This window comes from Mobula birostris, chromosome 1 (genome assembly GCF_030028105.1).
Source record: "Mobula birostris isolate sMobBir1 chromosome 1, sMobBir1.hap1, whole genome shotgun sequence".
NCBI classification, from domain to species: domain Eukaryota; kingdom Metazoa; phylum Chordata; class Chondrichthyes; order Myliobatiformes; family Myliobatidae; genus Mobula; species Mobula birostris.
The window spans coordinates 224,240,474-224,267,611 of record NC_092370.1 but is presented as its reverse complement, the minus strand read 5'-3'; the positions used below and the strand labels follow the sequence as shown (position 1 = coordinate 224,267,611).

General features: G+C 43.3%; 1 protein-coding gene across 1 annotated transcript in view; it reads right to left on the bottom strand.

The window, feature by feature from the left end:
• Positions 1 to 15,103: 15,103 nt before the first annotated feature.
• Positions 15,104 to 27,138, bottom strand: part of LOC140205184 (uncharacterized protein C14orf132) — an 84,616-nt gene continuing 72,581 nt past the window's right edge. The window contains exon 2 of the mRNA XM_072272525.1: positions 15,104 to 22,704. Within this exon, the coding sequence (XP_072128626.1) occupies positions 22,480 to 22,704 (225 nt within the window). The 3' untranslated portion in view covers positions 15,104 to 22,479. The remainder of the gene's footprint in view (positions 22,705 to 27,138) is intronic.

Here is a 27,138-nt window from a genome sequence, read left to right as displayed (position 1 = left end):
TCGCCTTTGTTAGTTGTGGGATTGAGTTCAAGAGCCTCGAGGTAATGTTGCATCCCTGTAAAACCCTGGTTAAACCACACATGGAGTATTGTGTTCAGTTCAGGTCACCTCATTACAGGAAGGATGTGGAAGCTTTAGAGAGGGTGCAGGGGAGATTTGCCAGGACAATGTGTGGATTAGAGAATTTGTCACATGAAGATAGGTTGAGCGAGCTAGGTCTTTTCTCTTTGGAGCAAAGGAGGATGAGAGGTGACTTGACAGAGGTACAGTATACATGATAATAAGAGCTATAGAAAGAGCGGACAACCAGAGGTGTTTTTGCAAGACAGAAATGGCTAATATAAGCGGTCATAATTTTAAGACGTGTGGGCACATGGCCAAGTGGTTAAGGCATTGGGCTAGCTACCTGAAGGTCGTGAGTTCGAGCTCCAACCGAGGGAACATGTTGTATCCTTGAGCAAGGCACTTAATCACACATTGCTCTGCGACAACACTGGTGCCAAGCTGTATGGGTCCTAATGCCCTTCCCTTGGACAACATCGGTGTCGTGGAGAGGGGAGACTTGCAGCATGGGCAACTGCAGGTCTTCCATACAACCTTGCCCAGGCCTGTGTCCTGGAGAGTGAAGACTTTCCAGGCGCAAGACTAACGGATGCCTTATTAATTTTAAGATCATTGGAGGCAAATATAGGGGGGATGTCAGAGGTATTTTTCTTTACACAGAGAGCGGTGGATTGATAGAACAGCCTGACACGGGTGGTGGTAGAGGCAGGTACATTAGGGGCATTTAAGAAAATCTTAAGATTGGCAGATGGACGATAGAAAAATGGAGGACTATGTAGTAGGGAAGGGATAGATTGATCTAAGAGTAGGTTAAGAAGTGGGCACAACACTGTGGGCCAACGGGCCTGTACCATGTTGTAATGTTCTACATTCTATGTTGTATAATAGAGGGCATGCATTTAAGGTGAGAGGGGAAAAGTTAAAGGGAGATGTGCAGGACAAATATTTTTACACAGAGAGTGGTTGAATGGGGTGAAAGGGGTGCTGGTGGAGGCAAATTTAACAGGAATTTAAGAGCAATACACACAAAATGCTGGAGGAACTCAGCAGGTCAGGCAGCATCTATGGAAATGAATAAACAGTCGGCGTTTCAGGTGGAGACCCCTCACCGGGACTGCAGAAGAAAGGAATTAGGAAAGCCTGGAAGAGCCAATGAAATGCCTTTGGCAAATAGGATTAAAGAGAATCTCAAGGCATTCTACAGTATGTATACATACATCAAGAGCAAGAGGATAACAAGGGAGAGGGTGGAACCACTCAATATAAAGGGAGGATGTTGTTGAGATCCTTAATGAGTATTTTACATCAGTATTACCAAGGAGAAGGACCTGGAGGACAGGGAGATCACTGCCACTTGTATTAATATGCCAGGGCATTTCAAGAGGGGTAGAATATACCCCAGGTTATTGAAAGAAGCAAAAGATGAGATTGTTGGGGTCTTGACCAATACCTTCATGACCTCCCTCATCACAGATAATGTCCCGGAGAACTGGCGAGTAGCTAATATTGCTTCATTATTCAAGAAGTGAACCAGGGATAATCCTGGAAAGTATAGACCGGTGAGAATCACATTAGTGGTAGGAAAGTTACTGGACAGAATTCTTAGGGATAGAATTTATGAGCATTTGGAAAATCATGGCTAATTAGGGAGAGCCATTCTGGCTTTGTGCAGGGCAAGTTGTGCCTTGCTAACTTGATTGAAGTTTTTGATGAGGTGACATGTGTGATTGAATTTAGAGCTGTGGACATTTTCCACCTAGATAGATTTTATTAAGGCATTTGATAAGATTCCTCATGAGAGGCTCATCCAGAAGATTAAGATGCATGGGATCTGTGATGAATTGGCCATTTGGATACAGAACTAACTTGCCCATTCGAGACAGAGGGTAGTGGTGGAGGGAACCTATTCTAGCTGGAGGTCTATGATTAGTAGTGTTCTGCAGGTATCCTGTACTGGGACCTCTGCTATTTGTGCTGTATATAAATAACCTGGATGAAAATGTAGATGTGTGGGTTAGTAAGTTTGCAGATAATATGAAGGTTGGTGGTGTTGTGGATTGTGTCGAAGATTGGGAAAGAGTACAGTGGGGTATAAATCAATTGGAAATATGGTTGGAGAAATAGCAGATGGAGTCTGACCCAGCTAAATGTGAAGTGTTGCACTTTGGTAGGCCAAATATAAAGAGACAGTACGCTGTTAAGGGAAAGACACTTAACTACGTTGAGGAGCTGAGGGATTTTGGGGTCCAAGTCCATAGCTCTTTGAAAGTGGCTACACAGGTTGATAGGGTGGTTAAGAAGGCATATGACATGCTCACCTTTATTAGTTCAGGCACTGAGTTCAAAAGTCAGGAAGTTATGTTGTGCTTTATAAAAGTCTAGTTAGGCTATACCCGGAGTATTGTCTACAGTTCTGGCCAGCCCCATTATAGGAAAGACATCAAGGCTTTGGAGAGGGTGCAGATGAGGTTTACCAGGATGCTGCTTGGATAAGAGGGCATGTGGTGTGACAGGATGTTGGACAAGCTTAGGTTGTTTTCCCCGGAGTGGTGGAGGCTGAGAGGAGATCGGATAGAGGTTTGTAAGATTATGAGAGGTATTTAGTAGACAGTGTTCAGGCAGTATCTCTTCCCCAGGGTTGACATGTCTAATAATTGGGAGCATGTATTTGAGTTGGGGGGGAGGGTCATTTCAAAGGAGATGTGAGAGGCAAGTTTTTTACACAGAGGATAGTTTGTATAGATGGAAATGGAAAGATATGGACATTGTGTAGGCAGAAGGGATTAATTTATTTGGCCATTTCATTACTAATTTAATTGGTTTGGCACAATGTTGTGGGCTGAAGGGGCTGTTCCCATGTTGTACCCTTCAATAGTCCCCTACTATGATCTCAATGGGTCAAGAGGACATGTCAGTACTTCATAACTGTCATGACAGTCTGTGCGTTCACCACACCCCCAGGCAGTGCATTCCAGACTCCAACCAACTTCCAGGTGATAAAAATATTCCCCATTTCCTCTCTGAACCTTATTCCCCGTAAACCTCTGTTCTCCAGTAGGAGTACAGTCTCTGCTGTAGGGGATAGTTTTCTGTTATCTACCCTATTGATGTGCTTCACCATTCTGTCTATCTTGCTTCAAAGGTAAGTCTCCGCACATCACGGAAACCAGCATCCCCTCCATGGACTCTGTCTACACCTCACTGCATCAGTAAAGCAGCCAGCGTAATCAAAGACCCAACCCAACCAGAACATTATGTCTTCTCCTCTCTCCCTTGGACAGAAGATACAAAAGCCTTAAAGTACATACCAGCAGGCTCAAGGATTCAAAGATTTTATCCCACTGTAATAAGACTATTGACTTAATCTATTTCATTATGACCTTGCACCTTATTCTCAGCCTGCACTGCACTTTCTCTATAACTGTTACACTTTAATCTGTATTCTCTTATTGTTTTCGCCATGTACTATCTCAATTGTTGTAATGAAATGATCTGCAAGACAAGTTTTTCACTATACATGTGACAATAATAAACCATTTTACTAATTTAATTTTAGTTCACTGTTTATCAAATTACCCTTCACTAGGCAGCTTGGTTGCCACAGCATCAGGGTTAACAATATTAAAGCATTTGACATGTTTAATTCCTTGAGGCCGTGAAGAAACTGCTGTCTCAAAGATTATTGTTCATTGCCACAGAATATCTCCTTTAATCTCCATTACAACATAAGCCATCATTCCCGTTAAATATCATTTATATTTTATATTGACATCCTATGAATGTGCTGTTGGAATATTTACTTTTCCAAAGGTCATTTTGAATGCTTAAGTATGTAATTATTCATACCACAGTTACACAGTCAGAACACACGCTCACCAAGAATGCCAGCCCACCTTTAATTAAGGCACTAATGTATTTTTTCCACTGCCTTGAACTCAAATAACCAAAAACAAAATACCTCTTACTTTGGAAACAGCCCAGCGATCCAAATATTGTTTTAAATTTTCCAAAGAAACCATAACAAAACTGTTGATGCTGGAATCTGGAGCAACAAACGATCTCTTGGTGTCTGTGGAGGGGAGAAGGAATTGTTGATGTTTTGGATTGAAATTCTGAATCATGACAGTATATTGCTATTTCCCCTTATTTCCCTTTAGCTCTAAAACTTAGTCAAGGTCATACAGCACAGAAACAGGCCCTTCAGCCCAATTCATTCATGCCAACCAAGTGGCCTACCTGAGCTAGATCCATTTGCTCATGTTTGGAGCAGATTCCTCTAAACCTTTCCTATCTTGTACCGATTTATGTAAGTACCTTTTGAAGGTTGTTATTGTATCAGCATCAGATTTAATGTTACTATCATATGCAATGGAATTTGTAGCTTTGCCATTTATATATAATAAATGGATTGTGCAGAAAGAGAGCAACAGTAGTTGCATCGCCATGTGGATTGGAAAAGCTGCAGAGGGTTGTAGACTCAGGCACTCCATCGTGGGCACGAGTCTTCTCAGCATTGAGTACATTTTCAAAAGGTGATACCTCAGAAAGGCGGCATCCATCATGAAGGACCCTCACCACTCAGTACACGCCCTCTTCTCAGGTACAGGAGCCTGAGTATCTGCGGCTTTAGGAACAGCTTCTTCCACGATCAGATTTATGAACGGTCCACAAGAACACTGCCTAATTTAATATTCTTACCATGCATTGCACTACATAGCTGCTGCAAAACAGCAAGTTTCACTGCATTAAAGATTAAAGATTAGCTTTATTTGTCACAAGTGTGTTGAAATATCGAGACATACAGTGAAGTGTGTCATTTGTATCAACAACCAACACAGTCCAAAGATGTGCTGGGGGCAGTCTGCAAGTGTCACCATAGAATGCCCACAGCTCACTAAACCTGGCCCATAAGTCTTTGGAATGTGGGAGGAAACTGGAGCACCGGGAGGAAACTGGAGCACCAGGAGGAAACCCACGCGGTCATACAAACTGCTTATGGTCAGCGATGGGAATTGAACCCAGATCACTGGCACTGTAAAGCGTTACACTAACCACTGTCCTACTGAGCCACCCTGCTGGTTTATTATTGCCATCAGTGATAATCTGATTCTGAGCTTACATTTCCCCTTCTTGCTATCCTCCATAAAATATTTCACTGTGTACTGTTGGGTTCTCAGCTTCATTTACCAGAGGTTCACATGGTATTAGTCCATGGCAACTTGTGCCCAGCCACTCTCACACAATAATGCAGAGACTATCCTGGTGCCTGCTAAGCATGATGTCAGGCACCAAACAAACCCTTACAGCGATTGTAAGGGTGGGGATCCTTGAATCAATATTATTTACTGTGAATAAGAACAACACAGGATTTCAGCAAATATAAACAACAGGAATTCTGCAGATGCTGGAAATTCAAGCAACACACATCAAAGTTGCTGGTGAACGCAGCAGACCAGGCAGCATCTGTAGGAAGAGGTGCAGTTGACGTTTCAGGCCGAGACCCTTCGTCAGGACTAACTGAAGGAAGAGTGAGTAAGGGATTTGAAAGTTGGAGGGGGAGGGGGAGATCCAAAATGATAGGAGAAGACAGGAGGGGGAGGGATAGAGCCAAGAGCTGGACAGGTGATAGGCAAAAGGGGATACGAGAGGATCATGGGACAGGAGGTCAAATATATCTCTGTTTATGCTGCAGTAATGTTTTTTTAATAAAACCACAGATTTAATATAAAAAAAACAGGTTGTTTGATTCCAAGGGTATAAATCTTGGAAGTGGATTGTGTAGTAAGGAAACTGCAGAAAGGCATGTTGTTAATTCTATCAACCATCCCACAGCTGCATTCACTTCCTGAGAACTTTTACACAAATGCAAAAGCAGGAGGGGATTTCACCGCCTGGGGCTCTGCCAGGCCTATAGAGTCACAGAGCCGTGCAGCACAGAAACACGCCCTTCGGCCCATCTCATACATATTGAACCATTATTTTGTCTAGACCCACCAACCGGCACCTGGACCATAGCCCTCCTCACCCCTCCCATCCATGTACCTATCCAAAATTTCTCTTAAATGTTGCATTCAAACCTGCATCCACTGCTGGCAGCTCCCTTTACCTTCTAAGTGAAGAAGCTTGCCCCCCTCAGGTTCCCCTTAAATATTTCTCTTTTCATCCTTAACCTATAGCCTCTAGTTGTAGTCTCACCCAACCTCAGCAGATAAAGCCTGCTTGTATTCATCCAATCTATACCCCATATAATTCAGTATACCTCTCTCAAATCTCCTCTCATTCGCCTACGCTCCAGGGAATAAAATCCTAACCTATTCAACCTTTCCCTATAACTCAGGCCCTCGAGTCCTGGTGGCATCCTTATAAATTTTCTCTGTACTCTTTCCAGCTTATTGATGTTGAAGGAAAACATAATCTGTGACCTGTCTCCATCTCACCACCTTTTCCCAAATTCCTAAATGACCCTGGTTAGCAAAACTTAGAATGCAGAACACAGAACAATGAAGCACAGGAACAGGCCCTTCAGTCCATGATGGCTCTGTTGAACATTATGCCAAATTTAAGTAAATCTCTTCTGCCTACACGTAAACTATATCCCTCCATTCCTTGTATATTCATAAGTCTAACTAACAGCCTCTTAAATGCCTCTATCGTATCTGCCTTTACCACCACCCCTGGTAGCACAATCCAGGCACCCACCATACTTCTTCCCCCTTCCTTTCCAGTCCTGATGAAGAATCTCAGCCCAAAAGGTCGATTGTTTGTTTCTGTTTGGTGCTGCCTGACCTGCTGAGTTCCGCCAGCACTTTGTGTTGGAATATTGCGTTCAGTTCTGGGTCGTCTCATTATAGGAAGGATGTGGAAGCTTTAGAGAGGGCGCAGAGGAGAGTTACTGGGAACATAGAACATAGAATAGTATAGCACAGTACAAGGCCTTCAGCCCACAATGTTGTGCCGACCCTCAAACCCTGCCTCCCATATAACCCCCCACCTTAAATTCCTCCATATACCTGTCTAGTAGTCTCTTAAATTTCACTAGTGTATCTGCCTCCACCACTGACTCAGGCAGTGCATTCCATGCACCAACAACTCTCTGAGTAAAAAAAACCTTCCTGTAATATCCTCCTTGTACTTCCCACCCCTTACCTTAAAGCCATGTCCTCTTGTATTGAGCAGTGGTGCCCTGGGGAAGAGGCACTGGCTGTCCGCTCTATCTATTCCTCTTAATATCTTGTACACCTCTATCATGTCTCCTCTCATCCTCTTCTCTCCAAAGAGTAAAGCCCTACCCCCCTTAATCTCTGATCACACCTTACTTTCCATTTTTCTATTTTCGATTTATGATTTATAATTTAAATTTTTAATATTTACTATCGATTTGTAATCCAGGGAGCGGGAAGCGCAGAATCAAATATCGCTATGATTATTGTATGTTCTAGTATCAATTGTTTGGTGACAAAGTATAAAGTATACTCTCTAAACCAGGCAGCACCCTGGTAAATCTCCTCTGTACCCTTTCCAATGCTTCCACATCTTCCCTATAGTGAGGCGACTAGAACTGGACACAGTATATGGAATATGGATTAGAAAGCATGTCCTATGAGGATAGGTTAAGTGAGCTTGAGCTTTCTGCTTTGAAGTGAAAGAGGATGAGAGGTGATTTGATAGGGATGTATTAGATGATATGAGGCATATATCAGGTGCATAGCAAGACACTTTTTCCCAGGCTAATATAAGGCAGCATCATTTTAAGCTGATTGGAGGGAAGTATAGGAGGGATGTCAGAGGTGATGAGTGTGTGGAACACCCTGGCAGGAGTGGTGGCACAGACAGATATATTAGAGAAATTTAAGAAATACTTCGATTGGCACATGGATGGTAGAAAACTGGTGCATAACATTGTGGACCAGAGGGCCCGTACTATACTGTTCTATGTTCTGCACCAGCTCCTTATCACCATCCTACGTAGATGCCATTTTTGATGCAATGGCTAAGAAAGCTCACCAACGCCTCTTCTTCATTGGAAGGCTAAGAATATTCAGCATGTTCCCTCTGACCCACACCCATTTTTATTGATTCACCACATCCTATCTGGATGCATAATGGCTTGGGATGGCAACTGCTCTGCATGTGACCACAAGGAACTGCGGAGAGTTGTGGATGCAGTTCAGAACATCACAGGAATCAGCTTTCCCTCCATGGACACTGTCTACGCTTTTTACTGCCTTCAGTAGAGCAGCCAGCATAGTCAAAGACCCCACCCACCCTGAACATTCTCTCTTCTCCCCTCTGCCATTGGGCAGAGGTTACAAAAGCCTGAAAATACATACCATCTGGCTCAAGGACAGCTTCTACCCTGCTGACTGTCAATCTCCCTGATGCACCAAGCTCCTCAAATTCTTTTATGTGTTGATCTAGATCTGTGATCTCGTGTCCCCACTAAAAATGCAACCAGAATCTCCCTACAATGGAAACTGACACTGAGAAGTTAGCAGAAGCTGTGAGGAAATGGAGGAGTTAATATTTTATTTGTATAGACCTAACAAAAAACCACTTTAAAATGTTCCTGCATGACGTACCTTGCAAAGTCACTGCGGCATTTAGTGAGGAGGTATGTAGGCGGGTATGAGATCAGGCAAGGTGTGGGATCAGTCCATGTAAAGGCCAGATATTTTGTAAAATAATTGTTTAAATTATTGCTATGCTTCCCTTAAGTAGTTTATAGATGCCAAATATTGGGCAATGCGTTTTCCTCTTTTAAAGAGTGACACAGTAGCATAACAGGACAGAACATTGGCGTCAGAGTTCAATTACCGCCGCTGTCTGTAAGGAGTTTGTATATTCTCCGTCTTGGTTTCCTCTAAAGACATATGGATTAGGGTTAGTAAGTTGTGGGCATACTATGTTGGCACCAGAAGCATGACGACACCTATGGGCTGCCCCAGAACAATGTGTTGGTCGATGGCACAAAATTACACATTTCAGTTCGCTGCTTCGATGTGCATGTGACAAATAAAGCTAATGTACAAACTTGGTTGTTTTATTTGGAGCGGCGGAGGCTGAGGGGTGATCTGATAGAGGTTTATAAAATTATGAGATGCATAGATAGAGTAGACATGGAGTATCTTTTTCCCAGAGCTGAAATGTTAAATACCAGAGGGCATGCATTGAAGGTGAGAGGAGGTCGGTTCAAAGGGGGTGTGAGGGGAAAGTTTTTATTTTACTCAGAGTGTGGTGGATGCATGGAGTGCACTGTCTGGTGTGGTGGTAGAGGCAAATACATTGGATGCTTTTAGGAGATGTTTAGGTCAGCACATGAATGTGAGGATGTTGGAGGGATATGGGCATTGTGTAGGTAGTAGGGATTACTTGTTGGGATTTTTAAATGTACTTTCTGGCTGCTTCAGCGTGACATTGTGGGCAGAATGGCCTGTCCCTGTGCTGTACTGTTGTATGTATGTTCTATTTTACCTTTCTCTTTTATTTTCCAAAATAGAAACTTGCTTCTTGTTTATTCTCTTCATTTTCCAAGATAGAAACTTGCTTCTTGTTTATTGAAATCCATGCTGACTTTTGTTTTAACAGTGCAACGTTAGTGCAAGTCGGATTGGTAGGTGATCTTTTCTGATGTTTTATAGTTTATGTGTTATTTGTGAGGCCATGGTACCTCTGTCTTCAGGGACTCATTGAGTTATAGAGCTCAGAAACAAGCTCTTTGGTCCAACTCATCCATGCTGAACAAGGTACCAACCAAAGCTAGTCTCACTTGCCCAAGTTTAGCCCATATCTCTCCAAATCATTTCTATCCATGTACTGTACCTCTTCAGGTATCTTTCCAATGTCCATGCCTCAATGAACCTAAACCATCAACTGTCCGCTTCCCTCTAGAGACACTGCCTGACCCACTGAGTTCCTTCAGCACATCGTGTGTTGGTCCAGTTTCCAGCATCTGCTGTCTCCTGTGCCTATTGTCTTTTAAATGGTGTTATTGTACCTGGTTCAGTCACTTCCTCTGGCAGCTTGTTCCATATACCTACCACCCTCTGCATGAAGAAGTTGCCCTTCATTTAAATCTCTCCAATCTCACCTTAACCCTATTCCCTCTATTTTTTGATCCCCTTCTCTGAGGAAAAAAAATGTATTCACCCTATCTATGTGCCTCATGATTTTATACACCTCGATGAGGTCACCCCTCAGTCTCCTACCCTCCAAGGAATAAAGACCTAGCCGCCTAACCTGTCCCTATAATTCAGGCCCACAAGTCCCGGCAATCTCCTTGCAAATCTTTGCACTCTTTCCAACACATTGAAGTCCTTCATATAGCAAGGCGATCAAAACTGAACAGAGTACTTCATGTGCAAACTCAACAACATCTTTATCACATGGACATTGAAACACACAGTGAAATGAGTCATTTGCTGAAACAACCAACACAACCTAAGGATGTGCTGGGGGCAGCCCACAGGTGTCATCACATATTCCAGTGCCAACATTCCAGGGCAGTCTGCCTTTGGGCCTTCAGACCTTGGCCCCAGACTCTCAGGCTTGTAGACTTCAGGATTCTGAAGTGTGAACAATCCTGCCCCAACTCCTGTATTCAGTACCCTGACTAATGAAGGCCAGCATGTCAAACACTGCATTCACCACCCTGTCAGCCATGATACCCCTATTGGGAATCTGTGTACTGTTCAGTAAAATGTCCTTCCTTTGCCACATGGGAGATTCTAGATGGCTGCATTATCCTAGACAACCACTTGCACAGGCATGTCTTCAGCCTGAGCTCTGCACTCCAGTCCCCATTCTGGCTCCCCTCTCATCCCTTCTTTTCTCCTCACCTGCCCATCACCTTCCTCTAGCTTTCCTCCCCCTTCCCTTTCTCACATGGTGTTCTCTCCTCTCCTTCTTCAGCCCTTTATCTTTACCACCCAGCTTCTTACTTCATCCCTCACTTCCCCCTCACCTGGTCTTACCCAACACCTTCCTCTTTCTCTTCCCCTTTTCTTTTCAGTCCTGATGAGGGGCCTCAGCCTGAAATGTTGCTTGTTTATTCCCCCCTGTATAGATGCTGCCTGACCTGCTGAGTTCCCACAGTATTCTGTATGGTGTTGCTCGGGATTTCCAGCATCTGCAGTATCTCTTGCTTTTCTGGTCTAGTGTGCTGTGTACACTTTTGATACAGGAAGGGTATAAGCGTGTGATTGCAGTTCGGGGAAGATCAACTGAATTCATACCCCTGGAATGAGCAGGCTGCCTAATGGGGTTAGATCGCACTAGTTATGTTGGTTCTGTGGGAGTTCAATAAAAGGGTGATCGATTGAAATACTCAAGGTACTGAGGGTCTTGACAGGTTAGAGGCAGACTGGATGTTTCCTCCTTTGAAAGAAACTCGAACCATTTAAGACAGATCATTTTTCTCAGTCTGAGGTGCATGAATTGTTGTAACTCTTGATCATAAAAGCTGGTGGAAGTCAAGTTTTTCCCAATATTTTTAAGAATGACAAATAGATTCTTAATAAGGAAATGGATGGAGTTGTGAAAGCCTTTAAAAAGGCAAGTTTTTATTATTATTTGCAAGATTTGTTGTGCACATTGGTTGCTTGTCAGTCTTGGTTTATGTATAGTTTTTCATAAGTTCTATTGTATTTCTTTATTTTCCTGTAAATGAATCTCAATGTACATACTTGTGCATACTTTGATAATAAATTTGACTTTGAGTAGGACAGGAAGGTTGAGCTTGCAAACAGATGAAATATGATCTTACTAGTTATGTAGCAATCTGAGTCACCCATTCCTGTTTCCATTTCCAGGTAACTTATGTTCCTCACCCTCTCACCACCCACTCTGTCTCTTCCTGCCATTGCTTATACTCTAGCTGGGCAATGTCAACGGTGGTGAGACTGAGGTTCAGATCTCAAAACCACAGTCATGATCTTCTACCAACCTCCTTCTGTGGACTCGGTCTGCACTTCCGTTGCCTCGGGAAAGCAGTCAGCATAATCAAGGACCCTTCCCACCCCAGGAGACAGTAGGATGTGCAGACAGAGTCCATGGAGGGGTACTTCTCCCTCTTGGACTGAAGGTACAAAAGCTTGAGACCATGTACTGCATGGCTCAAGGACAACTTCTACCCTGCTGTTGTAAGACTCTTGAAAGGACATCTGATATGATAAAGATGAACTCTTGACCTCACAATCTGCCTTATTGTTGCCCTTACACTTTGTCTGCAACCCTATGCTCTGCATTCTTTTGTTCCTTTTTACTACATTAATTACTACATTAATTTACTAAAGTATACACTGATCTGTCGAGATAGTACACAAAAGCTTTTTACCATATCTTAGTACGTGACAATAATAAATCAATACTATCTACCCTACATTAAACCCACGTTATATTCTCCTCACATTCCCATCAACTCCCCATAATTTGACACCTCACCTACACACTAGGGCCAATTTACAGTGGCCATATAACCTATCCATACACTTCAGCAGATACACTATATTGTGCATTCTGTTCTAGCTTCTCCTTTTGTACTACTTCATTGTACATGTATTAAACGATTTGCCTGGATGGAATTCAAAGATTTTTCCATTGTATATGTGCCAATAATAAATTAGTTACCATTAACTAATAGTTCGATAGTTCCATTTAATATCAGAGAAATGTATGCAATATACATCCTGAAATACTTGTTCTTTGCAGACATCCATGAAAACAGAAGAGTGCCCCAAAGAATGAGTGACATTTAAAGCGTTAGAACCCCAAAGCCCCCCCCCCCCAAAAAAACTATCTAATGTGACATTTGTATCGAATGTGAAAGAAGTATCATAGGTACAGTAGATAGGGTCAGAAGTAGAATATTTGGCACAAAGGCCTTCATAAATCAAAGTACTGAGTACAGATGTTGGGATGTAATGTTGAAATTGTATAAGATGTTGGGAAGGTGTGCATGGGAAAGATATCGATAAGATTTAAAGAGTGCAAAGGACTTTTACAAGGATTTTGCCAGGACTTGAGGAGCTGACTTAAAGGGAAAAGTTGAATAGGTTAGGTCTTTAATCCCTGGAGTGTAGGAGAATGTGGGGGAGATTTGATAGAGGTTGTACAAAATTGTGAAGGGTATAGACAGGATAAATGCAAGCAGGCTTTTCCCCCCACTGAGATTGGGTGAGATCTGAAATAGAGGTCATAGATTAAGGGTGAACGGGGAAATATTTCAGGGAAATCTTCTTCACTCAAAGGGTAGTGCAAGTGTGGAACGAGCTGCCAGTGGAAGTAGTGGATGCAGGTTTGAGTGCAACATTTAAGAGAAGTTTGAATAAGTACATGGATAGGAGGGGTATGGAGGCCTACAATCTGGGTGCAGGTTGATAAGATGAGGCAGAGTAACAGTCCAGCACAGACCAGATGGGCGGAAGGACTTGTTTCTGTGCTGTCCTGTTCTATGAATAATCATGGCTTTTTGCCCCAAGTCAGCAAGGGGCCTAACTCATGAATAGTGGTAATTTGAAATCGTTAAAGAAGAAATAGTGAGGCATCCGGAAAGAAATGGATCCATCAGGCAAATGCAGCATGGATTCAGCAAAGACAGGTCCTGGTTAACAAACTTTGAGGATATAACAAGCGCAGTGGATAGAGGGGTGCAGATGCATGTCATTTACTTGGATTTCCAGAAGGGGTTTGATAAGGTGCCCCAGAAAAGGTTTATCCATAAGGATGCGTAGAGTTGGGGCTGATGTATTAGCATGGATAGAGGATTGTTTAACTAATAGAAAGCAGAGAATTGGGATACATGGGTGTTACTCTGGTTGGCAATCAGTTGTGTGGTGTGCCGCAGGGGTTGGTGCTGGGCCCGCAACAGTTCATGATATACATTAACAATACTGAGGAGGGGACCGAGTATAGTGTATCTAAGTTTGCTGATGATACTAAATTGAGTGGAAAAGCAAATTGTGCAGAAGACATAGGTAGGTTAAGTGAGTAGGCAAACGTCTGGCAGATGGAGTACAATGTTGGTAAATGCAAAGTCATCCACTTTGGAAGGAAAAATGAAAGAGCAAATCATTCCTTTAATAGTAAAAAAATTGCACCATGCTGTTGTGCAGAGGGACTTGGGAGTGTTTGTGCATGAATCACAAGAGGTTGGTTTGCAGATGCAGCAGGCTATCAAAAAGTGCTAGAGGGATTGAATTTAAGAGCAGGGAAGTTATGCTGCAACTGTACAGGGTGAAGTCACCCTGGAGTAGTACGTGCAGTTCTGGTCTCCTTACTTGAGGAAGGATCTACTGGCCGTGGAAGCAGTGCAGAGGAGGTTCACCAGGTTGATTCCAGAAATGAGGGGGTTAGACTATGAGGAGAGATTGAGTTGCCTGGGACTGTACTCACTGGAATTCAGAAGAATGAGAGGAGATCTTATAGAAACTTGTACAATTATGTAAGGGATAGATAAAATAGAGGCAGGAAAGTTGTTTCCACTGGTACATGAGGCTAGAACTACGGAATATAGCCTCAAGATTCCGGGGAGTAGATTTAGGACAGGGATGAGGAGGAACTGCTTTTCCCAAAAAGTGGTGAATCTGTGGAATTATCTGCCCAATGAAGCAGGGGAGGCTACCTCAGTAAATATATTTAAGACAAGTTTGGATAGATTTTGCATAGAAAGGGAATTAAGGGCTATGGGGGAAAGATAGGTAGGTGGAGATAATGCCAGATCAGCAATGATCTGATTGAATGGCAGAGTAGGCTTGATGGACCAGATGGCCTACTTCTGCTCCTCTTTCTTATGTTCTTAATGTTGTCAAGAGCAGAAGTGTGAGGTACAGTGAGTTCATTGGTCTGTCTGCAGTTATTAATAGCCCTTTGTCACCAGGGTTCCCAGATGAAAATGGTCAGCATCAATCTCAAACTGGCCAAACTTCTGCAATCTCTCTCGGTGAGAAGTGAGTGACACAGACAAATATCACAGGTGCAGTTGGCTGAGAGAACAATACCTCCAAGTTAATCCAGAACCACTCCAAAACCCAATTTTTCACCCCGTTTCAAAAATTTTATTGTAAAAAAAAACTACAGCATTTGAACACGTACAGGAAGAAAATAGAGCCGTGAAAATTATCAAATAGCCACATTATACAAATACATCAAAACCAGGAGATATCAGTATAGAACAGTAATTGTAGAGCCACTCTACATTAAAGTTAATTGGTCCTTTAAATGGAATTTTACCACTAAATTATAATAGTCTGTACAGGGGCTGATATTAATAAATTCAATACAAAACCTCTCTCAAAACAACTACAGACCTTCACCAATCCCACTTTCTAACTATGCCCTCCCCCAACTAATCTCTGGGGTATTTTACGCCTTCTTCTACCACCTTCGTAACTTTGCACTTTCCACAGTTTGAACAAACTACATACACAAGAGAAACAGAACATCCCAGAAACCAGTCACTGAGCCTTCCAGTTAATAACCCTAATCAGGGGTTGTTATGAGGGGGAGTCTTCAGTCCCACGTGCTTAACCTGACGAGTCCCCCTCCATATCTCAGATGACCAAAATTTAATGCAAGTGAGCAAAGGTAGGATGCTGCCCCTCCACCTCCATCCCCGTAGCATCTCATTGATGCATCAGAAGAAGTTGACCCCTCGTGCCAGCTGTCAATTAGATGATGGCCAATCCCAAATCCTCAATATAAACACAGAGATGCTGGAATTCTGGAATAACACATATAAAATGTTGAAGGAACAACATTCAGGTCAGGCAATATCTATAGAGAGGAATGAATGGTCAATGTTTGGAGCCAAGACCATTCTCATTCATTTTCCCCATGCACTCACATTGACAGCTAGGAATTTATCAATGAGTCAGTGACTGGACTTCACAACTCTGTAGGCAGAGAATTCCATAAATCCTCAACAGGCCGAAGATCCTGATGAAGGCTCTTGGTCCAAAACGTCGACTGTTTACTCTTTTTCATAGATGCTGCCTGGCCTGCTGAGACCCTCCTACATTTTGTGCGTAGTGCTTTGATTTCCAGCATCTGCAGATTTTCTCTTGTTTGTGGAACAAATATCTCATCTCCACTATAAATGGGCAAGTCTCTTACCCTAAGACTGTGGCACCCAGTTCCAGGATCTTCATCCCAAGGAATCAGTCCATCAGTCCCTTTCCCAAAGCCTTCAGCGCCTCACCTTTTGGTTCGCTCAATTCTTGGCCAGCGTGAAGGGCACCGAGTGACCAAATCATAAACACAAGAGATTCTGCAGGTGCTGGATTTCTACAGCAACACATACAAAATGCTGGAGGAACTCAGCAGATCAGGCAGCATCTGTAGAGGGAAATAAACAGTTGGCATTTCGGGCTGAGAACCTTCACCAGGACCTCCATCTGAGTCTTGGCCCAAAACCTCTCCATAGATGCTGCCTGATCTGCTGAGTTCCTCCAACATATTTTGTGTGTTGACCAAAGGAAGATTGACTATGCAGCAAATGTTAAACAGACTGGATATAAAGGATACAGTGAGTACTATGGTCTCTCTCCAGCAGACCTCATCACGATCATCATGACTCCAGTATTTCTACTATTCTTTAATATTTCTTAATTGTATACATGATTTTTTTGTAATGTTCTATCGCTGAGCAGCAGTGAACCATCTGATTGGCCTATCAGAGTTCTCCTTGAGAACTAGTTGACTTGATCAGCATTTCTGACCTGGCTATTGTTCACGATTGCACTTAATTAAAAAAAAACCTCTCAGAGCCTCAGGGCACCCTAAAGGGCTTAATAAAGCTTCTGAAGTAATTACTGTTGTGGTGTAGCATATATGGAAATTGATCGGCAGATATCAAGATCCCACCACCAGTGAAGTGATCATTGCCAGATAAACTATTTTACTGATGGTCATTAAGTGCTAAATACTAGCCACAGGAAAATGTAAGCACTGCTCTGTTTATCGGTGTAACAGGATGGAATAGGGGGCCCTCCATTGGTCAGGGTCGACCACAGATATTGTGTTCTAGCTGTCTATGTGATATGCAAGACAGGTCAATACGATATGGAAGCAAGCTGTTGCCCGTGCAGCAAGATCCCCCTCTCCACACAGCTGATGAATCTAACGGAACAGCAGAGACCAATACAGTTTGGCACCAGCAGATTGCTAGACTTTCCAATCAGCGTTGAACTCAATGTAGGACTGCCTTAGGGACTCCAGCTCTGGATTTTTCCTCAGGGTTTACACCCAAGGCCTTCCCTATGAGGGCGTATGGCCACAAAGTAGTGAAGGTTTGAGATCAGAGCTTTCCTTCTCCTGAATTAGCTGTCATACACTACTAATGAGCCCATCTGCATGAAACGAGTGGTTTTAAGGTGCCAGTATCTGCCATTGCCACTTTCCTTTCAGTAGAAACATTTCCAGTGGTCTTCGTAGCTAAGCCACATGTGAAGACCAGGAGCGGACTTGGTATCAAAGGTTATTTGATTCACTTTGGGCAGACGTGGCTCATCAGCCGTGGTTGGTAACTCATGTAGGAGTCTGTGCCGTTCCTTTGGATTCATCAACTGCATGGGGGTGGGGGGTGCCTGCTGCAAGGACAACAGCTTGCTCTCCATATCATAATCATACTGTCCTGGCTTGCATATTAACTTCAACGGCTAGAATGCAACATCCACAGTTGATCCCAACAAAGGCCATCAGATAGGGTAAATGCAAACAGGATTTTCTCCTTCAGGTTGGGTGAGACTAGAACTAGAGGTCACAGATTTAGGTTGAAAGGTGGAATATTTAACGGGGAACTTCTTCACACAGAGGGTGGTGTGAGTGTAGAACGAGATGGCAGCGGAAGTGGTAGATTGTAACATTTAAGGTAAGTTTGAATAAGTACATGATAGGAAGGGCATGGAGGGCTATGGTTCAGGTGCAATCAGATAGGAGTAGGCAGACCAGGCTGGCACACAGATGGACTGAGGGGCCTGTTTCTGTTCTGTAGTGCTCTATGACTCTAATTAGATTTATTACAAGAAACCTTAACACATTTTTTCTTTGAATTGGGTTGGATATTAAACTTACCACTGTGCCTCTGTACCCCTATACTAGGGAATAGTACTGAGGGAATGCGTCACTGTCTTAGGGACTGAGGAGCAGCACTGAGTGAACACATCATTGTCTTAACACCTGATGGGCAGTGTTGAGGGAACACCATACTGTTTTGTGTCCTGAGGGATAATAGAGGGAACACCTCACTGTGTTAGGGCTGATAGGGTAGTACTCAGGGAACACCTCACTGTCTTAAAGCCTGAGAGATAGTATTGAGAAAATGCCTCACTGTCTTAGGCCTGAAGGACAGTACTAAGGTAATACCTCACTTAGGCCTTGAGGGGCAGTGTTGAGGGAATGCCTCAGTCTGAGGGCAGAGGGATAGTACTGAGGGAATACTGCAATGGCAGATCTGACTGATAGTACTGTGGAAATGCCTCACTATCTTAGGGTTGAGGGACAATACTGAGGGAATGCCTCACTGTCTTAGCGCCTGAGGAATAGTACATAGGAAACGCCTCACTCTCTTAGACCTGATGGCCAGTAGCAAGGGAACACCTACCTCACTGTCTTGGGCCTGAGGGAAAGAACTGAGACTTCACCTCGCTATCTTAAGTCCTGAGGGGCTATACTGAGGGAATGCCTCACTGCTGGATGAGTAGTACTGAGGGATTAACTCACTCTTTTAGGGCCTGAGGGGCAGTACTGAAGGAACACGTCGCTGCTGGGGGAGCAGTACTGAGGGATCACCTGTCTTAGGGCCTGAGGGACAATACTGAGGGAATTCTTCACTGCTGGGAGTACTGGGGAAGGGTGTCCATACCCCAGAACAGTATTTCTAACAGCAATGTCCTGTGCCAATATCTAAACCATAACACATGCAAGTTACCAACACTGCCTTGGACTTTGCAGCCAGTGACTACACTGTGTTCGATACTGACCTCAGAAGAAGCAGCCCCAGTGACCCAGTAATTCCTGTAGCTTGAATCTTCCCTATGTCATATTCTGGTAGCTGTCAGGTGGCAGTTCCAAAGGTTCCCAATGTCTAGCAACCTGGCTGAACACTGAAGAATTCTCTCAAACAGCAAACCAAGAAGGAAAATACACTTTCCAACTAATATTTTACAGTGATAAAATAAATATTGGTATACACACATAAGATTACATTACATAATAAATTTCACAAACTTATTCTGAACGGTGTAATAATGATTAGTGTAATGCTATTACAATGCCAGCGACCTGGGTTCTATTCCTGCCATAGTCAGTATGGCGCTTGTACATTCTCCCCGTGGTAGTGTGGGTTTCCTCTGGGTGCTCCAGTTTCATAGAACATAGAACAGTACAGCACAGCACGGTACAGGCCCTTCTGCCCATGATGTTGTGCCGATCTTTCCTTTCACATTCCAAAGAGGTGGGTTAGTAGGTGAATTGAACACATGGTTGTAATTGTGCAGCATGGCTCGTTGGGCTGGAATGGCCTAATACTGTGCTGCATCTCTAAATCAATGCTAACATTTATCCACTGTCACTCCAGGCTTTTAGTAGATGTCAGTTATTGACAGGGCAGAGCAGTTGACCACAAACCTCTTTGCTTTAAAGTACATCCTCTCCAAAGAGATCACAATGTGTCAAGTGAGAACGAGATGCAAGTAACCAACTCACTATCTCACACTCCTGTTTATCTTCTCGGTCAGCAGGAAGAATCAAATGGGTAGTGACAGCTTTCTTACAGCCAAACAAGGTAATGGATAGAGGCTGAAGTAATAGATACATGGTACCTCAGTCCTGAAGGTGGAGTATTGACTTAGATCTTCCACGCAGATCTCATGACGTCCGACTCAGAATGGGGACATTGCCTACTGACCGAAGACCAACGCTCTGAAAGCAGCCTCAATCACTATCCTATTCCCTTATGGATCAGGGTATTGTCTCAAACCAATATTATGTCTCCAGTCTCTGCCTATCATAGGACCCAGTAGATGAGTAGATTAGCTTCCTGCATCCTGAATTAATGATTCAGTGTCCAGTTCAAATCCTGACACCACAGCACATCAGAATATTAAATGAAAATAATTAACTGGATTGCCAAATGCAAATGAAATTATGGTTTGAGCTGGCAGGAAGTGAGGATTGTAAAATAGACAGAACAAAAAAAAAACCTTGTTTTCCACCAATATAATGATTGTTTCCACAATAAATCCCAGAAAACTGATTACACCCTGTTTCTCAGGAGCCAGTGAAGATTTAAAGATAACAAATCTCAGGAAAGCTGATCATACTCTGTTTCTTTGGAGCCAGTGAAGTCGGTCAGGCATCAGTAATGAAAATCACTCAGTTTTAATGAGCCAGCTCAGATTTCAGCCACCTGAGGAACAGCATTCAATGAACAAGTCCTCAAACCTGGCATGAAGCTCTACCAGGCACCACTGACCCCTAGCCTCTCTGTGTAGCACAGTACAAACAGGTCAGAACACTGGAGGGGTACAACCAATAGAAGGAATCCTCCACACCCATTGGTAAAATAAGCGAGCTGATTTCAAAATCTTCTCCCAAGCCGTTTCCAGTGCTGAAGGTCCAATTAGTCAGCCAGCTCCCACCCACACACCACATTAACCTGACTCCTAAAACAGGCACTCCTGAATCCCACATTGTCAGAGTCTTCAGGGAGGATGACAAAAATCCTTCAAGGATATTCTCAAAGCTTCTTGAAAAAAGGTATAACACTTTCACTGACATGTGAATCCCTGGCCTAAAATCATTCCAATTGGAGAAAGAACATCCAGGAAGGCACTGAGGACCTTCAGTCTCTAAAGTGGAAGTGCGAGGAGGCGAAGCAAAAAACAGTACCTCCTAAACAGCCCACCTCATCAAGCATACCTGCTCCATCAGCGGCAGATCTGTGGATTTTTCTGCACACCTTACAGCTCTGTTCCCCTCAGAACCTATAAAACTGGAATGGAGACGAGTTGTCTACAACCCTGAGAGACTCCCCAAGAAGACGGGTATTAGTTTTCATTAATTTCTGTGGCCAGTTGTAACCAAGCTCCTGATTCGCATTGGCCCAACTTGTGCATTTGCTCAAGATCCACTTCCACACCATTTTGTCCTGTTGGGTTGTTTAATCACTGAATTAATTGTTAAACTGCATCAGTATATTTGTACTTACAGCAATGATGGAGTGATTCCACACAGGACCGTAGTTGGAGCTTCATATTTGTTCCTACTGGCCATTTATGAAATTCTGGCATCGAGATCCTCTCAATCTTTTGCAGATGTCTGAGAGGGGAATGGAGAGAACCCTAGTGGAAGAGTAACTTATTGCTCCTCCAGATGGCCAAATTCTGCTCCTTTGTCTTATGTAACTATGGTCCTCCAGCACCCCTGCTTCACCATCTCTTTGAACACAAGCCCAAACCTCAGACACAAAGCCAAACAGCTTTTAGAAGCAAAGCAACTCCCACCCAATCTCACCAGTGTGAAAGTATACTTGCTGTTTACAAAGAGATTCAGGTACATAAATCTAAACTCCCCAAAAGTTAGAAGCCCTTCCTCAACTCCTAAACTTTTTCTGGTACAGTATTTAAAACTTGACTTCGTTATATCTCATTGTCCACAGGCAGCCTACAAATCACCCATGAGGTGGGATTGAAGACAGCCTCAATAAAAACCAAGTGGCACTTTGAATCTGATTTCCAACGTCCTTCTTTTCCCTGGGTAAGGTTGACTTGTCGTTAATAAAAGCTATTGTATTTCAAAAGTAACCCTGTAGCAGAGTCTAATTGGTACTGTTGGAATGTGTTGAGTATTTGAGAGATTAACACTGCACTGTGAATTCCCTCAGAAGAGGGTCTCTCAATAGATGAACATGTTGTTCTTTATATAAGGGCTTCGTTGTTGAAAGATAGCAGACCACAGCTAATCCGATAATCAACACCGGCTCCCTGGAGATGTGAAATTAAAGAGGCTGAGGTTTGTTGATTGTCGGGGGCTGGGACCAGGCACATGTGTATCACATGGCTGAGATCACCATTAGAGCATGCAGGCTGAAGAAAGGGGCATGTTAGAAGCCGGCTGTGTTCCTCAAACCTGGAGGCAGGCTGGTGTGAGAACAGTTGCCCCAGGATGAATTGTATCAGATTAATTGCACGAATGTGACAAGTGCGCGTTCGGCCGATAGATCAACTGGGCCCCCTATGTGTGGAAGGCTTTTGTGTGGGCTTTTGAGTGTGCACATTTTCATCTTGTCGGGCCCAGTTCGTCGTTTCCACACAATAAGTTGCCCAATGTGCACAGTGACTAACATGATTCAGTATAAATGCTTAATCCTACTGCTCTGTTGTTCTTGCTCTGTGCACATGTAACACAGGTTGTCTGGTTAGCCTAGAATGTGAAGGCATATACAACACCAACCACCACAACATTACCAATGGTGGCTATAATTGCAATCCATAACCAGATGGCATCATTGGAGGGTGGAGTTGGTTCCTCGAGCTGATTTGGAGCTGAGGGTGCATCATTCACATTGGTTGAGGAATTAAAGAGAGAGAACTCGGCATTGCATTCGTCGATGGGTGAATCCATGAAGGCACCTGTCATAACAGGGATCTGTAAGAGCAAGCAGAATACAAGGTGCTCAGTGACATTTCACAAGGTTTACACGAACCCTCATCTGCCGGTCAGTAGGACCTTGGCTGATAACCACTGCTACCCCCTTCACGAGTTTTTGCTTCATATCAACAATCTGCTGGAGAAATTCAGCTGCTCAAACAGCATCTGTGAAAGTGAAACAAAAGCGTTACTTATCCAGGCTATGCTCTCTTCAGCTGTTGCCATCAGGAAGGAGGTACAGGAGTCTTAGATCCCAAACTACCAGATTCAGGAACAGTTATTACCCTTCAACCATCAGGTTTCTGAACCAGTGTGGATGATGTCACCCACCTCAATATTAAACTAATTGGATGATAAGAATTGATCTCAGATCTGCAGTCTCATATCTCCATTTTGCCCCTTATCTTGATTCCCCCATCCAATATGAACCAACAGATCATTATCACTGATCCCCTCCTTTGAGAAAGAGAGATCCAGATTTTCATTTCCATTCCAGTGTAAAAGAGGTTCCTGATTTTGTCCTTAAGTGGTCTCTCCTCAGTATTAAAGATTTAGCCATGTTATGAATTCATTGGATGTAACTGATAGTTTTTAAGCCTCATAACTTCAATTAATTCACCCATCAACCATTGAGTATAGCAGTTGGGATGTTATGTTGCAGTTGTATGAATCACTGGTGAGGCCATGCTTGGAGTACAGCGTACTATTTTAGTCATCCTTTTATAGGAAAGATGTAGTTAAACTGGAAAGAGTGCAGGAAAAATTTATGAAGATGTTATCAAGACTAGGGGGTCTGGGTTATAAGAAGAGGTTGGCCAGAATCAGATTTATTTATTACATGTTATCAAAACATACAGGGAAATGTTAACAACCAAAACAGTTGAGGATGTGCTAGGGGGAGCCTGCAAGTGTCAGCACACATGCCAGAATCAACATAGCTCGGCAGAACAACACAGAATACAACAAAACAGCAACAGCAAAAACAAGCCTCCCACATTCCAAAGACATACGGGTTAGTAAGTTAATTATAGGTGTAATTTACTGGCAGAAGCTTAGTAAATAGAGAAAATAATTGGAAGGATATATTTTACAATGGGATTTGAGGTCAATATACTGGAAAACTGGATGGCTATGGAAAAGCCACGGTACACTTCCAGTAATTCTTTAATACAACATTCAGAAATTCATTGAGTATAAAAGTAGTAAGTAATACTATATAAAGTTCAGCAGAGTTCAGCAGAGGAGGACAAAGGGCTTAATTAGGAAGAGGAAAAAAGATTATGAGAGAAAACTGGCAGGCAACATAAAAACATACTGTAAAAGCTTTTATAGGTATGTAAAAAGGAAAAGACAGGTAAAGACAAATGTAGGTCCCCTGCAGGCAGAAACAGGTGAGTTGATTATGGGGGGCAAGGACATGGCAGACCAATTGAATAATTACTTTGGTTCTGTCTTCACTAAGGAGGACATAAATAATCTTCCAGAAATAGTAGGGGACAGAGGGTCCAGTGAGATGGAGGAACTGAGCGAAATACATGTTAGTAGGGAAGTGGTGTTAGGTAAATTGAAGGGATTGAAGGCAGATAAATCCCCAGGGCCAGATGGTCTGCATCCCAGGGTGCTTAAGGAAGTAGCCCAAGAAATAGTGGATGCATTAGTGATAATTTTTCAGAACTCGTTAGATTCTGGACTAGTTCCTGAGGATTGGAGGGTGGCTAATGTAACTCCACTTTTTAAAAAAGGAGGGAGAGAGAAACCGGGGAATTATAGACCGGTTAGCCTAAGGTTGGTGGTGGGGAAACTGCTGGAGTCAGTTATCAAGGATGTGATAACAGCACATTTGGAAAGTGGTGAAATGATCGGACAAAGTCAGCATGGATTTGTGAAAGGAAAATCATGTCTGACGAATCTCATAGAATTTTTTGAGAATGTAACTAGTAGAGTGGATAGGGGAGAACCAGTGGATGTGGTATATTTGGATTTTCAGAAGGCTTTTGACAAGGTCCCACACAGGAGATTAGTGTGCAAACTTAAAGCACACGGTATTGGGGGTAAGGTATTGGTGTGGGTGGAGAGTTGGTTAGCAGACAGGAAGCAAAGAGTGGGAATAAACGGGACCTTTTCAGAATGGCAGGCGGTGACTATTGGGGTACCGCAAGGCTCAGTGCTGGGACCCCAGTTGTTTACAATATATATTAATGACTTGGATGAGGGAATTAAATGCAGCATCTCCAAGTTTGCGGATGACACGAAGCTGGGTGGCAGTGTTAGCTGTGAGGAGGATGCAGGGTGACTTGGATAGGTTGGGTGAGTGGGCAAATTCATGGCAGATGCAATTTAATGTGGATAAATGTGAAGTTATCCACTTTGGTGGCAAAAATAGGAAAACAGATTATTATCTGAATGGTGGCCGATTAGGAAAAGGGGAGGTGCAACGTGACCTGGGTGTCATTATACACCAGTCATTGAAAGTGGGCATGCAGGTACAGCAGGCGGTGAAAAAGGTGAATGGTATGCTGGCATTTATAGCGAGAGGATTTGAGTACAGGAGCAGGGAGGTACTACTGCAGTTGTACAAGGCCTTGGTGAGACCGCACCTGGAGTATTGTGTGCAGTTTTGGTCCCCTAATCTGAGAAAAAACATTCTTGTCATAGAGGGAGTACAGAGAAGGTTCACCAGATTGATTCCTGGGATGGCAGGACTTTCATATGAAGAAAGAATGGATGAACTGGGCTTGTACTCGTTGGAATTTAGAAGATTGAGGGGGGATCTGATTGAAACGTATAAGATCCTAAAGGGATTGGACAGGCTAGATGTAGGAAGATTGTTCCCGATGTTGGGGAAGTCCAGAACGAGGGGTCACAGTTTGAGGATAGAGGGGAAGCCTTTTAGGACCGAGATTAGGAAAAACTTCTTCACACAGAGAGTGGTGAATCTGTGGAATTCTCTGCCACAGGAAACAGTTGAGGCCAGTTCATTGGCTATATTTAAGAGGGAGTTAGGTATAGCCCTTGTGGCTACGGGGGTCAGGGGGTACGGAGGGAAGGCTGGGGCGGTGTTCTGAGTTGGATGATCAGCCATGATCATAATAAATGGCGGTGCAGGCTCGAAGGGCCGAATGGCCTACTCCTGCACCTATTTTCTATGTTTCTATGTAAAACATTAGTCAGACCACAATTGAGAGAACTGTGTAAGCTCTAGTCATCACATTACAAGAAGCACATGGAGACTGTGGAGAGGGTGCACAAGAGGTTTAACAGGATGCTGCCTAGGTTAGAGGGTATAAGTTAAGAGGAAAGGTTGGATAAACATGGCTCAATTGGCCAAATTCTTCTTGTGTTATGGTCTTATGAACAAGACAAAGAGGAAGTGTCTATTGATTGAAAAATAGCTAAGGTAAGTGTGGGACACTGGTGGATCTTAAGGGGGCATTAGAGGTTAGATGCTACTAAGTTTTCACTAGTGGGAGAGATGAACGAGAGGACATGGTTAGAAGATAATGGAGGGGCCATTTAAAACAGCCATGTGGGAATTTCTTCCTACAGAGTTTGTTAAATCTCTAGAATTCTTAGATCAGCAGGGTAAATCACTGGAGTTATTTAAGAGCAAGAAAGATTTTTGAGAGATGGGGAATCTGGTAGCGAAAAAAAAATCAACTAGTCAGACATAAGAGATTCTGCAGATGCTGGTGATCTGGATCAACACGCACAAAATGCTGGAGGTACTCAGAAAGTCAGGCAGCATCTTTGGAGCGGAATGAACAGTTTTTTTTTGGGCTGAAACTGCTCATTAGGACTGATGCTCCCTGACCTACTGAGTTAGTAGCTGAGTTATGGCTAATACAAGGGGGCATAATTTAAGGTTACTGGAGGAAAGTAAGAGAAGATGTCAGGGGTAAGATTTTTTTTGCACAGAGAGTGGTAGGAATGTGGAAAGCCCTGCCAGGGTGGTGGCAGAGCCATAAGCATTTTGGATAGTTAAGAAACCCTTAGATAGTCACATCGATGAAAGAAAAATGGAAGACTATGTAGAAGGGAAGGGTTAGATTGATCTTACAGTAGGTTAAAAGGTCAGCAGAACATAGCAGGCCAAAGGGCCTGTACTATGCTGCTATGTTATGTTCTGTGTTCTATCTGGATCAACATGCACAAAATGCTGGAGGAGCTGAGCAGGTCCAGCAGTATCGACGGAGGGAAATAATCAGTTGATATTTTGGACTGAAGTTCTTCATCAGGACTGATGTTGCCTGATCTGCTGAGTTCCTCCGGGATTTTGTGTGCATTACTGGATGAATGCAATGAATTAAGTTGCATCCTGTGGAGGCAAAGGGATAGTCTGCTCTGCCACTCCATCATGGCTGATTCCGGATCCCACTTAACCCAACAGACCTGCCATCTCGCCATATTCCTTGATACCCTGACCAATCAGGA